Below are 15,452 nucleotides of genomic sequence, written 5' to 3'. Positions count from 1 at the left end.
TTTGAAATGTAGTCTCTGGAATGATGAATTTGGATGTGTTCAATGGAACAGCTATGATGCCGTGTGAGGGAAGACAGCAAATAAGCCCTTCACAAAGAAAAGGTTTCAAAGCGATGAAGGACATTTTATTACTTTTATCTTTTCTTTCCTTCTACAAACTGGATTGTTAACATACAATAACAAACATTCTCAGGCACTTCATCAGCAGATGATTCAATTAAAAACAGAATTCCCAAATGATGACATGAACTATGAAACAAAGTAGTCAGTATGATTTTATTGAAATGTCTTAGTAAATGGCACTGGATCTCAAAATTCTCTAGTCTCTAAAACAAGGGCAAGCACTGCAAGGAATATATCCCTGAATTAGTCGACACTGTATCTAACAGAGCAAAGTTAGCATATGAACATCTATCACTTGACTAATAAAATTTAGGTGGAGGCTAAACAACTTTGGTATATTCACATTTTCCTGGCTCCCCCCTTTGGCTAGATATGCCTAACATACTCTCCTTTCATAGAGTTGGACAAAGTTGATCTATTTGGTGATTTCTGTTACGTTTCTTTACCACGTGCAGCAAGGAACAAGAAAGTTCTGAATTACGGCTGCTCATGAGGCAGCCTTCATCATTTTAGCCAAAATGAAACCATCAGTATTTAAAGCCATATTCCCACTGTATAAGGCTCAGTCTGGTCTAATTAGTTCACAAATATACTCATAGGTATTTTAAAATACTAACTCAGGCCAAGTAAAGGCGGAGACCATCAGTTCTCAAATTCAGAGGACAGCCTGGTAGATTTTTCTGGCAGGGTTTTAAATCTGAAAATTATTATTTTAAGATCCTCTGTACACATTCAGCATTAAATATCTTAGACAAAATGATTACCAACTGGCTTTTCATTCTGGTGGGCGTGCGCACACACACATGCACACACACATGCACAGAGCTATCTCCATGTGGGTGTGCACAAGGATGTCTTCAGCACAGCCATAAAACCCAAGAAATACATTCATCACACATTCATCAAAAGTAACAATTGCATAGTACCAAACAGGTTTTGACACACGCCTAGCCAAGGCTGTACACACTGTACCACAGAGCTGAGCATCCCAGGTGATGGGGACCACTTTCTTCAGAACAGTTATAAATAAGGTATTGCCAAAATGCCAGTTTCTGTTATAACATAAGTTATACTTTGTAGCTTTGATTTGATTTGATTTCGGCTTTTCTGAATTTGATGTCCCAGGATGTGGGTTGAGTATGCTACTCAGATGAATAGGAGTTTTCTACCTGCAGAATTTAGGGCTGGGAATTTATCTACAATACTCAGCAACGTGTGGGGGTGGGGACTTTTTTTTTAAGCATCCTTAGCTTTAGGTACATAGGCAAATCCTCTTCTCTGAGAGAAGGAAAGGGTCAGTTGTCCACTTTTAATGATGTTATAAAGAACTGCCTTTTTGGTTTGTTTTGGTTTTACGTCACATAGTCTCAATTCTACAGCCCAAGCTGAGCTGGAAGTCACTGCATAGCCTAAGCTGGCCTTAAACTTGTGGTCCCCTACCTGCTTAACTTTAAAGTGCTGGGATTATAGACACAGACCTCCACACCTCATGAAAAGATCGTTTTATCAAGAATGCCATCCACAATGAGATGCTTCTTCCCAATGTTTTTTGAACCATTTCTTTGAAGTTAATTTTAATGGATCACCTATTTACTTCTGCATCCACTGTTTTGCAGCCACCTCATGCCTGCCTTTTAGCAGCTTTAGAGATGAAAACTAGTCATTAGAGATTTAGCACTTCTGACGGCATAGAGCCAAAGAGCATTTAACTCAAACTCAATTAAACAGTGTTTGAATGAGTACATTTGGTGGCACGCTTAAAACTTCCCCATTTTATGTATGTGAAAAATTAATAACCAGCTTAAAAAGATGTGAGAGGAGATCAAGGAGTCTTTCTTCTGGTGGACATCTTCAACAAGAAATTATTGGGAAAAACACAAGGGTATAAGCTGCATCCTAAAGAGTGATTCCCCCGGGATAGACAAAGTTGTACATCAATGTGGCCAACAAACTCACTGACTACATCCTGAAATGGTATCCAAATCACAGTAATCACTGCTCATAATTTGGAACTTTCAGATAAGTTGACAGTTATGACATTATCTTCAAAGTGACAATTAAAAATGAATGATACAGCCTTATACTGTCTTCAATATGTCTAATATCTACTAAGTCAGTATGTCAGTGACTATCACAGGCTCAATAAAATTCAGTGCTGATAAAGGGCAATAAAATAAACCCAGTTATCATTAAACACTTTCAAAATTTATGATAATATAAATTTTCCAAGGTTCTCCCTGAAGTAAAGGCTATTCAGGATTTTCCCTAAATATCCACAGGCATTATTATACATCTACACAGAAGGCTTTCATTTGAAGTCACCCTTGGCAACTTCAAAAATATATGTACGACAAATTTCCACAATGAGATTTTAGGCTTCAAAGTTGTTGCCTCAAAGTACTAAAAAGAATGAGGGAAAAGGTTATTTCTCATTGACATCAATCAGTTCATTTAAAGACCAAATAACTACCACCCTTCCTCTGCCCTCCCCCGGAACTGCAGAGTAGTAGTCTTGAGCTTTAGAAGGGGAGACAGAGGGCTCTCAGAGTGTACACAGATCAGATGCTTTAGCCAGTGATCATCCTAGAATTGCTGAGTCCTAATGCTAAAACAGCAGGCAAACAAAGACAGTAAGACGTTGGAGGAGGTTTGCTCCACCTTCAATATTCCAATCCAGACTACAGTGGGACGTGGCTGAACAGATAGGACACGGATTCCCCATTGTGGGTTCTTCGAATGGCCTCAGCCAGGATCATTGAAATATCAATCACCTGAATAGCAAGGGGAAAACACAAAAGACAGGAGTGAGCTCTATTTTTTTTTTAAGAGCGAAAACGCCACAAATATCTTTTGTAGCACACAGATGGTATGTTTTGGTCAAACTTCCTTCAGGCATTTCTTTGGGAAACAACAAACAACCATGGGTTTTAGCTTCAAAGACACCAGAGCCAGCTGAGCTAAGCATGATCAGTTCTTGGGAAGATTTTCAGTGTGGACACTCAGGGGTGCTGCTAGCCATGAATGGTCCCTTCTTGGGACAGTGGTTGTTTTAAAACTCAGTTGTCTTTATTCATTTGCAGAAGTTTGTCTCTATTAAGAAAATATATGGATGTCGCCTTTAGGTAGCAGTTATTGAAGTATTATTGATTAGGCATTTAAAGAATTGAAGTTTTTAAACTTATTTCCTTGTGCTCAAATGATCTCTTTATTCTCTCAACTAGATCAGAAACCACAAAAAGCACCATTGTGTCCCACCTTGTGCTTATGGAGGGACCAGGGCTTCCAAGAACATAATGATTGGCCAGGGGCCACTGAAACTGAAGCTGCAGTGGGTGTGAAGTGTCTACCACTCTGGTCTTTTCTGGTCATGTAGACAGGAAGGGCACGAAGAAGTAGGTCATTATATATGCCTCCTATAGCCGGCTGCCCTGCCCCCACACCAATTTTAGGATACAATTTACCTAGAGATAGGTTGTTGGCCTACACAGTAGGTCCATATTTAACTTTGTTTTTACGGTTGGCCATGCTAGGCAAGCACTATCTCAAGCTCTTTCCCGGATTCTCTTATTGTTTTATATTGTGAGTTTATTCATTTGCTATTTCTTTTCTCTGTCTTGGTCTGCCATTGTTGCCAGTTACTATTTCATTGTTTGTTAGATAAGATTATATGTAACTCAGGTTGGTCTCATGACACTCTTGCCTCTACCTTTCAAGTACCACCCTACATAGATCATTTTCTGTTTCCTTTTTAAATTGTTATTTTAGAGATAATGCCTCACCCCTCCTAGGATGCCTTTGAATTTGAGGATGACTTCGAGTGTTCGATCTTCCTACATCCACCTCCCTGAGTGCAGGCATTATAGCTGTGTATCACGACTTTATTTGGTGCTAAGACTGGAACACCCAGACTAGTGCATGTAATGCAAGTGCTTTACCAATAGCATTCCATCCCAGCCTCCTTTCCTCTCCATTTCCTTCCTTCCTTCTTTCCTTCTTTCCTTCCTTCCTTCCTTCCTGTTTTCCTTTTTCATTTGCTATTTCCAAATAGTGACCATTCACCTCTCCACTCTGGCCTTTCTGAGGGATCTAATAACTGATATCCCATTGTGATGAGAAACTTCAGTCTGCTAGCATGTGCCTTAGCAAACAGAAGGCTGGATACTAATGAAGGGTCTGAAGCAGGTGACTTGATGCACGGATCTGCCCGGGGTATGCACAGTACCTGAATTTTAGAACAGTGTTTCATTTTGTCCTCTTGTGGAATTGTGTTGGTGACAACAACAGCTTCAAAGGCGGCATTATTTATTCTGGAAATAGCTGGCCCAGAGAAAATACCATGGGTAAGGATAGCATAAACTTTGGTGGCACCAGCTGAGAGTAACCTACACAATAAGAGACAAAGTTACTAGACGTAGCGTGCACCTGTAACCCTAACATTAGGGAGGCCAAGACAGGAAGACTGTGAGCTACTGAGCAAGGTCCCATCTCAAAAGAGTTAGGTGTCCACAAATGTTTAAATATTCTTGAAATAGTCTACCTTGTCTCAATATTATAAGTGAAAAGTGTGCCCTATGAACGAAAGGATGGAACAAAGTCCATCTGCATTAATTATCCCAAACTATGATCTTTTAAATGTATGTTAGCAAAATCCTTTGTATTCAGCTAAATTAATCCTGACACATATGTATATAATTTGTTTTGTCAAAGGGGGCTATCTTGTCCATTGTAGGAAAGTTCAGTAGCATCCTTGGTCCACACACTCGCAAAATTCCTATGTTCTTAAATGTGACATCCATTGGCATCTTTAGACATTGTCAAATACTGTCCAGGGTATCAACTTGTTCCGTGTTGAGAACCACTGATTTCAACCAATTGTACCAAAACATGTGGTAAGTAATCAAGTTACAGGTATTACCAGTGAGAGAGTGGAGCATCTCAAATTTTACTCTACAGTCATGTGTGGCCAAAGGCTCCTAACCTTCCAAGTATAGCTTTGTAGCCTTTGGAAAGCCACATGAGCTATGAGGCTAACCCAGTGGTTGAGCTGAAGGAAGCAAGGGTGGAACAAGCAAACATTCTGCCTTTCTGGGCCTGATTTCTAAGGAGGCGCTTTCTCTGACTCTTTCAAAAATGACCTGAAAGTCCAGCCTGGAAAATAAAAAAGTCCATGGGTTTTTGGTGGTGGTGCTATTTGTCTCCTTTGGCCTAAAACACGACTGTCAATTCATCAACAATAATTAAGAAAAATAAAACAGAATTTAATAATGGATGTTTAGCGTGTAACTACACTTGACAAGCTGAACTTGAACCTTTTGATTCATAGTGGAAAGGGAGAAGTGACCTAAACCACTGTACCATAACATACATGCCTTTCCAATGTATATGTATGCGTGCGCACGCGAGCGCGCGCGCGCGCACACACACACACACACACACACACACACACACACACACACACAAGATGTTAAAAAGATGTTTTTCTTTCCTAAGCACATGTTTTCTCGTCTTCATGAGTAATCAATCTCACGTACTTGTCTGCAGCATGGCAGATGGTACCACATGTGTCAGCCATGTCGTCCACCAGGATGGCTACACGGTCCTTCACATCACCCACGAGAACCATTCGGTCCACTTCATTTGCTTTCTTTCTCTCTTTGTGAATCAAAGCAAATTCCACATTCAGTCTGTCTGCAATTGATGTAACCCTGTGGAAAGAAGCAAGGGAACATCTAAGAATGTATTACCAGGCATTAGGCTGGGAAACTAGCTCAACTGGAAATGCTTGCCATGGAAGAATAAGGACCTAAGTTCAATTCCCTAGAACTCCATGTTATGTTCTGTCCTACATGTACTTTATGCTTACGGTAACTATTGGGATTTCAATGCATACTATCGAACCTCTAAAAGAATTAAGTACTGACAAAAAATATTCATATAGTGTTATGCCAAAATGCCTTTAAAAATCTGTATATGTATCCCTCTTTTTTAAAAATAAAGTTGTAAGAGAGGGGGGAAAAAGCCAGGAATAATGGTACATGCCTGTAATCCTAGCACTGGGGAATCAGAAACAGAGATCCCTGGGTCTTGCTAGCAAGCCATGCTAGCCTAGTTAGTGAACTCCAGGCAGGTCCTCACTGAAAACTCTTGTCACAGACTTTTCATGAGCACGTATGAGTTCCAGAGTTTCATTGCGAGCACTGAAAACAAGAAGTAAAATCTGTTTTTTGAAAAACATGTTTCAAGCACTCAGCAAGCAACCACAGTGAAGATAAAATGAAAATAGTTGTGGCAGCAGGCATAGTCCGGACTCTGTAGCACACGACCTACATGGAAAAACAGGCTATTGATGAACTGAGCCTCTACGGCAGCTTGCAACAGATGTCAGGGCACCCTAGCAGCTAGCTGAGACTGCTACTTAAACCGATGTTGCATTTGTTAGGATTTGGGAGTTCATTTAAGACAGAGGTGCAACTAAAGACAAGGTGCTTAGAACTCAATCATCTTCTTGGTTTCCGAAACCAAGTTAGGGACAAAAGTCTTTATTAGCGTATCCAGGCAATCTGCAGGCTTTTGAGAAGGGGCATCCTTGAGGCCTAATGAGATTCTGTCCAGATTTACTCAACCTAAAAGTCTGTAGGCTGCATGTAGTCAAGGGCAACTCTAAATACGACCCAACACAAAATTGTTAACTTACTCAGAACATGAGGTTTTTGGTTTTTTTTTTTTTTTTAAGTTTATTTGTTTTATATGTATGGATGTTTTGCCTGGTGTACCGTGTGGATACAGTGGCCATGGAAACCATAGGAGAGTGTTGGATTTTCTGTAACTGTTACAGATGCCTGTGAGTTACCCTGTAGGGGTTGGGAATCGAACCTTGGTCCTCTGGTAAAGAAACTAGTGTTCTTTATTAATTTCTAAACCATCCCTCAAGTCAAGTTTTAAAATAACATATGAAGTTGGGAAGGAGAAGTGTGTGTGCAGGGTGGGTAGGAGCAAAACTGGAGGTGAGAGAAGGGAGTAAGGCTTGGTGAAAAAGCAATATACACGTGTATGGCATTATTATCAAATAATATAAAACATGAAATTTCAAAATAAACCTCAATTGCATGGTTCTCAAATGGAAGCGTTCCACATGACAACAAAGTGTCACAATGTCAGAAGTTTGCCTGCGCCTGCCTGAATCTGTTTCCTCTGTCATCCAATGTGACTGTTCATTGTTGCCGACTCAGCAGAATCTGAGCAAGCATGAGGAAGAGAACGGGAAGTCAGGGTAGGGAGTGAGCCAATGCCATTTTGGGGTTTGTCTGAGAAAAAGGCACTCTGATGACGAGACCTCTTTTGAAACTGTATTAGTACGATGAGGCATTAAGGGATCCCCTGTTTTAATTTTAAAAACAATAATCAGTCACAGTATAATTCAGGTTAAAAAAAAAAAGGAGAAACTAACACAAATGCATCCCGTCTGAGGGAGCAGTGCATGGAGGGGATTCTTTTCAAGTCCTCATGTCCTCAGATGACAACCAAGAAAGGAGTATGTGACTGCATCAGGACAAAGTAAGTAGACAACTGTCTGAGAAAACTCACTTTTTGTGACTGAGAGAGCATCATGACACATACAACGTTAGTACAACACTCAGTTTACCATGTCCCAAGTCTGAAGACTTTCAACATGACTAGTAGCTTTGAAAATTGTAGTAATACACACACACACATACAGTATATGTATTTTTAAAACCATTAATTGTATTCACAACAGTACATAGCTACTGATCTCTGTCTAGTTCCAAAACATGTCACAAAACCAAAAGGAAACCCTATACTTATTAATCGTGTGGCTATGCATTTTTGCATATGCATAGATGAGCCTCTTTCTTCAAATCTGAGCATTAATCTGAGAGATGAATTTCTAGAACGTCTGGAACTCTATATACCTTACTCAGCCAGAATTCTCACAGCCTCAATAACTTTTACTCAACATAACTAAAAAAAAAAAAAAAAAGGAGACAACTTTGTTTTGTTTTTTTAGTGTGTGTTGTATGCGCATGCACGTGTGTGTGTGTGTGTGTGTGTGTGTAGGTATTTGTGCTCATGTATCAGACCAGCATGTGAACTGTCCTGCTCTACCATGCTCCGCTGTATCACTTTGAGACAGAGCTCTCACTGTACCTTGGTTAGGTTTGCAGGCTCACAACTTCCTAAGAGCTGCTTGTTTCTGCTTCCTAGTCCTGGGCTTACAGATAAGTGCAGCTATGTCCGATTTTTACATGCTAGGGATCTCAATTCAAGTCTCCAAGACATTTGAGGCTCTATTTTGGCTTTCTGGGAGATTAGGAAGCTTGACTATCCTTCCCAATAGAAAGAAGCACAAAGGAAGATGATACAGGTGCTCACCAATGCCAGAATTGGGTATCCGATCCCCTGAAATTGACTGGTAGGTGGTTTTGAGCTGCCTGATGTAGGTACCAGGAATACAGCTCTGGACCTCTACTAGAAAAAAATAGCAAGAGCTTTTAACCACTGAGCCATCTCTCTAGCTCTTTAATAATCTTAAACTTGTGCATTGCTGCTGAGACTGTTGGAGGGTGGTGGTGGTGAGAGAGTAAACCTGGGACCAAGTTGAAACAAGACTCTAACAGGAAACCCCTGCATAACACAGAGATTCACACATTTTCCATCCAGAGTAACAAGCAATGAAATCCTATCCTGCTGCCCCCGTGGGAACAGGAAGGACATTTACCCTGCCTCATTTCTGATTTGGGGTAAAGGTCAGATCTTTTTAGAACATTCTAAACCACATCTCAGCTCTCCTGATGGCTGCTTATTTCAGTTCCCATTATGTATGTGATGAAAACCCACAAGCAGAGAGTTGAACCTCAAGTGATAATCTGGGGTAGTTATTCAAGGAACCCAGAATATGTCCAAGTCCTCTCAGGATTACACGAAATCTCAGGATTCTACAAAAATGGGGAGGGGGGAAGAGAAGACATCCAAGGATAGCAAGACACCCAAACTGGAAGCCAGAAATAACTGTAACCAAATCATAAGACCAAATAATGCACCACTGGAACTAGTTAAAAATGAAGATGAAGGAATTTTTTCATGTTTTAAAATTTAAACCGAATGCCTGGATAATAAAGAAATAAAATGGCTCTTGGCCTCTCTTGCCCTTGTGCTCTTGCAGCCTTGCTCTCCCCTTTCCCTTCCCCCCTCTGTCCCACGTGCTCATGGCCAGGCTCTACTCCTCTACTTCTCTCTCTCTCTGTCTCTACCACCCTCTTAACTCTCCGATGACCTGAATAAACTCTATTCCGTACTAATAAAAAAAAAAGAAATAAAATGAATGCCAGGAAAAGAAGACAAACGTAATGGGGTATGTTCAGTCCAGGGTTGTGAGAAAAGAGCATGGTTTGTGAAATAGAAAATAGCATGTTTAAATTTTATTAAACCGATAACCACAGAGGCTAACAAAATGCAAATACCTAGACAGAGCAGATTAAAGGTGAGATGAAGTTAAGAGTCTAGAATGTAACCTAAAAAAAGGAGAAAACCGAAACATACGAAATGAGCTCAAAGTCAGGAAGAGCAGAGTAACAAAGAGGCAGGATTCCTCTGTCAAGAGAAAAAGAGAGGCTGGGAGGTAACGTGCTTGCCATGTATGCACAGGAAGACCAGAATTTGAGCCCCAGCATCTTCCTAAACACTAGGTGTGGTGTATGTGCCTGTTATCCCAGTTCTCGGAGAGGTAGAGATACGAGGATTCCCGAGGCAGGCTGACTAACTGGGGACTCGAGGTCGAAGTACAGGTAGCCAGCTGCTGAAGAATGACACTCAAGGTTGACCTCTGGGGATGAACACACACACACACCACATACTTACTTCAAAGAAACAATGCCAGAGAATTTTCTAGAACTACTGGAAGGCACCAATCCTCTGAGCAATAAACCAAATACATGAATAAATAAAAGCACGCACAATCAAACTGTGAAAGATATGATGTCTTAAAAGAGGTAAAGATAGGTTACCTAGGAAGGAATAGCAGAAATTCTCAGCATCCATCCTGGAGTCAGGCTATGAATTCATAGCTACTAAACTGTACTATCACGGAAAGGCAGGATGGAGATATGTCTAGGCAAACTATATAACCTGAAAATCAATTCAAGAAAACCACAGCAGGAACCAAAACCGTAGTCATAGCAGCAGACTCCTTCCCTTTCTACCACTGTCCATCTACCAAGTTTCCCTACTTAAAACAGTTAAGTGAAAGAAGACCATAATTTGAAGGCAGGTAGATTTTTTGCCCCATAATCATTTCCAAGTATATACTATGCACCCGCCAATTTCATAATATGCCTTTTAAACTCCAACTAAGGAAAGGCGGGCTCTCAGAACACGAGACACCTTCCCCCCCCCACCCAAGAAAAGATGATTGGGAAGATTGTGTAAACTGTAGATATGGAATAATTTGTATTTATTCATGTGGTAAGAAACAGGAAGGGCCCTTTGGTCCACAGCACAGCAGTGGGCCACAGTACAGTTTGTGGCTGAAGCTCTAAGTCCAGGTGTAACCTCATGATCCCACTGCAAACACTCAGGCAGAAAGGCAGAGAGGCCAGGGACAGAAAGTGAGCTCTGTGGTTCGTGACACTGAGACCCATAGACACCTGATCTGAGTGGAGTTCCAGGCATGTCAGTTACTTGCTGGTTCATGCCGCATTAGCAAAAGGGAAAGATTCCTGCCACCAATCCCCTGGGTCACTATAATATTATCATTTCCTGAGAACGCTGCATGTAACTAATTCCACATACGCAAATGGAGACTGGATGTGCTGCCCCTAGTAAGAGAGGTTAGCACAACAGATCACACTGAAATTGTAGGTGGAATGAGTTAGAATAAAAATTATGTTTGATTGGTGCCTGTACGTGTGGAAGCCAGAGCATGGTGTTGAGTGTCATCTTTCCCTTTCTACCTTATTGTTGGAGCCAGGCCTCCCACACAACCCCAAGTTCCCTGTTTTGGCTAGACTGGCTGGCTGGCCAGGAAGCCCTTGGAATCTGTCAGTCTCTGCCTCACTAGTGTTAACAGACATATACTGTTGCACCTAGGTTTTCTAGTGATGCTGGGCACCAATAGAAAACACAGGGCACCAGCTTATGGTACAAGCCTGTCACTCTCCCAGCAATCTCTCCATATGGCCACTAGTCAACTGTTACTTGTTAGTAGAAGGCCACTCTCATATAGATATGTTACATGCACGCACGCGCGCGCGCACACACACACACACACACACACACACACACACACACACACACACACTTACTATAGGGTGGTTTCTTTCTTATTGGTAGATGATCCTCATCAACTCAGTTAAGCTTCAAAGACTACCCAAGAGTGACATCCTGTGGCCTGACAAAGCTTAACTTGGAAAGCTTTGGCCCAAAGCTTTTCTAAAACAATCTTGGATAGTTCAGATAAACAGATCTTTGCTCTAGTGCAACATGGCTTTGCATTCAGCAAAGAAACCAACAATATATTATCATGAACTCTATGTAACTCGCACTGCTTGAGAGGATGCTCCAGAGGGACTGTCAGTGAGAGAACAGCCCATTACAAGATCCAACGATGACAAGGAAGTATAGCAGACAAAGCAGAGGTGACATAAATTCCTACATGTACTATGGATCCCTAAAGAGCCTGGAGTAGCTAAGTGTTCCGAAGAGTGTTAAACAAAAGATTTTAAACTTGGCCATTGTCTCTCTCTCTCTCTCTCTCTCTCGCTCTCTCTCTCTCTCTCTCTCTCTCTCTCTCTCTCTCTCTCTCTGTGTGTGTGTGTGTGTGTGTGTGTGTGTTGTGTGGAATGGGAGTTCGCAGGTAAATAGAAGAACTTAGTATATAATAAAAGATGCTGTTTTAAAGCAATAGAGAAAGGATAGATGATTCAATAGTTCTTGAATGACTAGATAGCTAGTGGAGGAGAGGTTGGAATTGGATTTTCATTTTACAGTTTATTTCCCAATAAATGTCAAATGCAAGAAAAATCGGAACATTAAAAGAAAAATAGAGATCTTTGAAAATATCCAAAATCATAAGCAAAGAAAAAATGTAAGGGAAAGTAAAGTACTTCACTGGCCCGGAAGCCAAAATGTAAGTATAAGATGGTTTTTAAAGTCCTTCAGGAAAGAATATAAAAATGGGAGGCCGTTAAAAAACTGAGGAATTACTTGAGACAACATGAAAAGGTAATATCCTACCTTTGCCAATCCTCAGGTAAAAGACTCCAGCTAAGACAGCAACAGTTTGGCTCATAGAAAAGCCCATCATGCCAGAAAGGATGCCTGACCTCACAACCATCAGAGTTCACAGACAGATATATACCACACAGGTCACTTGCCTCATAGACCAAATGAAACTGATAATGCACTGTGAGCAAGGCTGGATGGGCAGTCATTCTGGACAACAATATCTGAAAGGCCCACTTTGGGCTCTGTCCACCAAAACTCATATAGCCTGTGCCTTTGCGTTGGCAGTTCTACTTTGAGGAGTGTATCTTATTTAGACAAGTATGCAAAAGGTCAAAGCAAGTTTGCTAATTCTGGATTATGCCAACAGTGCAACAGTGAATATGGACGAATAGCCAGGAATCATGGGAATAATCACACACACACACACACACACACACACACACACAGAGAGAGAGAGAGAGAGAGAGAGAGAGAGAGAGAGAGAGAGAGAGAGAGAGAGAAAGCAACCAGGTAACACTGAATAACACTATCCTTTGAAATGGTTTCTTGCACTAAATAGAACAGAGGAGCACAAAGATCCAGCATTTGTGTTTTCTAACCAATGAGGTAATGCAATCAGCTGTTTCACGCACCTGATGCCACACCTTCCTAGCCTTAATAGGCTGTACCTTCAAATCACTAGGTGAAATAAATCCTCCTTCCCTTGAAAAAATGATCAAGAATATATGTTACCTAACTACGGGATTACTGATATAATATAGTAAGTTTGCTTTTTAAAAAACCTCAGTGGAGAAGTGTGTATAGCGTGCATGTTATTTTTACTGGTGTGACCAAACACCTGACACAGAACAACTCAAAGAGAAGAGGTCTAACTTTGGCTCATGGTTTGAGGAAATAAAGCCCATCAGGGTAGGTGATGGCTGCTAGTAGGAAGCGTCTTTGTGGCAGGAACAGGTGGCCCCTATTTGCCACATCTTAGAGGAACAAGAAGCAGAGAACTGAGCAGAAGCTGATCTGGGCTATAAACGACAACCCCACCATGAACTTCTAGTAACACTCTACCCTCCCAGGCTCTAAAACCCCAACACAGCTGTGGCCCAAGTGTGCAGGCAAAGGAGTCCGGGGAAAACTTGTCCACATTCAAATCATAGGAACACATTACCATCTGTGTCTATGAAACCAGGGGATGTACGTTTGAACACTATCCTAACACTGGAAAGAACTACAGTGCTTAATGAAGATGAGTTACCCTTTTTACTATCTTTCAAATTGTTTTAATTTTTTTATTGCTCTGTGTGGGGGGGGGGCGCATGTGCACGTGTGCGCCAAAGCACACGTGTGGCAGTCAGAATAAATTATAGAAATAAGTTTTCTCCTGTGAGGCTCCCAGGGACCAAACTCAGGTTGTCAGGCTTAGATGCAGAGACCTTACCTCCTGGACAATCTCACTAGTGTCTACTTCGATATGTCTGCTGAAAGCATGAATGATATTTTTGGCTGTATAGAGAGACAGTTGGGGTAAGAAAAGGGAAAGGGTCAAAAGAACTCTCTGGAATCTATTGTTCTTTTGACTTACTCGGGCCAAAGTTCTATTTTCTTTTTTTTTTTTTTATGCCAGATAAAATGGTCCTACACTGTATGATCAACTGATATGAACACATCTCTACTTGCCTTCCCATAGAAGCACAATTGAATAGCCAATGGGATCAGGGGACATGGGTGGCAACTGCTAAGGGGCCATGTGGTTTTTCCTCTTATATGAAGAAAATGTCCCGGAGGTGGTTAACAGTGAACTTTGCAGAAATCTGAAAATACACTGAGTTCCCCCTACTGCTGTTATTATAACCCAAGTTATCTAACACTCTTGGACACGTTGCCTAGGAGAGATTTGAGAGATGTGAATGCATGTTCTACCTCGTGACTTTGGGAAGCTTCCATATCAAATTTGATATGGAATAAATCCAGGAGAAATGACTCTGCAAAGTCAATCACATTGTTAAAAAGGCATTACATAGGAAAACCTCAACGTGTTGCTCCAGGTCATGTGTGTTCATCAAGCTCCGGGCTAGACATTGTACTACTGTCCCCAAGCCCATCCCTGTCATAGCTTGGGTACCTAACTGTCCCTGTCTTTCATGTGAGTCTCTTTCCTACGCAGAGGTACTTGTGGCAGCTGTCAGAGAGCCCCTCTCCAGTTACCTGCTCTCTTTCCTTATCTTCTTCACTGGAAACCAGTGGCTATTGGACAGCAGCTAAGAGCACAACAAATGAGCTCTTCTGAGAAAGAGGGCCCACAATGCATTGGGCATTGGGACTAATTTACGGTCCATCTTAAGGTTTTTGTTTTTCCTAAGTGTGATTCTAAGACTGCAAGTAGATGAACATATCAACAAGTGGGAAGAAGCTACTCCAGAATGAGTGTGCAAGCGAGTGTGTGCGCGCGTGCATGCGTCTGTGTGTATACTCTACTAATGTGTCTGTGTAGTGCTAGAGAAGAAAGCCAGGGCTGTGGGCATACAGACCAATGTTCCACCATTGAGTCACACACAAGATCACTGTCCTTTTGAGTCGTTCTGAAGCTGGATCGTCACCTTGACCCTGGACTCAAATGACAGACTCACGTTTATAAACCTCTTTACTTTAGCTGGTGGGTAGAGATCTCTCTTACCTTTGCCTTTCTCATGGTGGCCCCTACCTTGGCAATGCAACCCCACTCCACTAGGTTTTGTCTTCCCTGCTTGTAGCTGGCAAGTTCTACAAGGTTCCGGGTCATAAGCCTCAGTTTGCAGCGGGCAGTGTGTAGGATCAGCATCATCTTAATCTTGTTGCCTTCTCAACACCAAGTCCCCTAACGGTCCATGCACTCCTTGAAACTCTCCATAGAGAGGGTTGGTTGACATTGCCCCTCAGATGTGTCTCTAAACGTGTTCATTTGCCAGTCATTCCACTTCTCCTAAGTACTGGCTGGCTGTGTCTTGATGGCTATACACAGTAAGTCTGGGCCCTCAGGGCTGGCTGGCTTTGCATGATCAGACTGACAGCTCACATTGTACAGTGACTGCTCCCCTCCTAGCTCAAACCGTGGAAGT

The 15,452-nt window shown here is 41.7% G+C and overlaps 1 protein-coding gene across 1 annotated transcript in view; it reads right to left on the bottom strand.

Moving 5' to 3' along the window:
- Positions 1 to 270: 270 nt before the first annotated feature.
- PRPS2 (phosphoribosyl pyrophosphate synthetase 2) overlaps positions 271 to 15,452 on the bottom strand; it is a 34,494-nt gene continuing 19,312 nt past the window's right edge. The window contains exons 5-7 of the mRNA XM_080909754.1: positions 5,655 to 5,828; positions 4,346 to 4,505; positions 271 to 2,894 (exon numbers count right to left, since the gene is read on the bottom strand). Of these exons, the coding sequence (XP_080765880.1) occupies positions 2,802 to 2,894; positions 4,346 to 4,505; positions 5,655 to 5,828 (427 nt within the window). The 3' untranslated portion in view covers positions 271 to 2,801. The remainder of the gene's footprint in view (positions 2,895 to 4,345; positions 4,506 to 5,654; positions 5,829 to 15,452) is intronic.

Source organism: Micromys minutus (genome assembly GCF_963924665.1).
Source record: "Micromys minutus genome assembly, chromosome: X".
Taxonomy (NCBI): domain Eukaryota; kingdom Metazoa; phylum Chordata; class Mammalia; order Rodentia; family Muridae; genus Micromys; species Micromys minutus.
The sequence above is the reverse complement of the archived record's forward strand: the minus strand, read 5'-3'. Positions and strand labels throughout refer to the sequence as shown.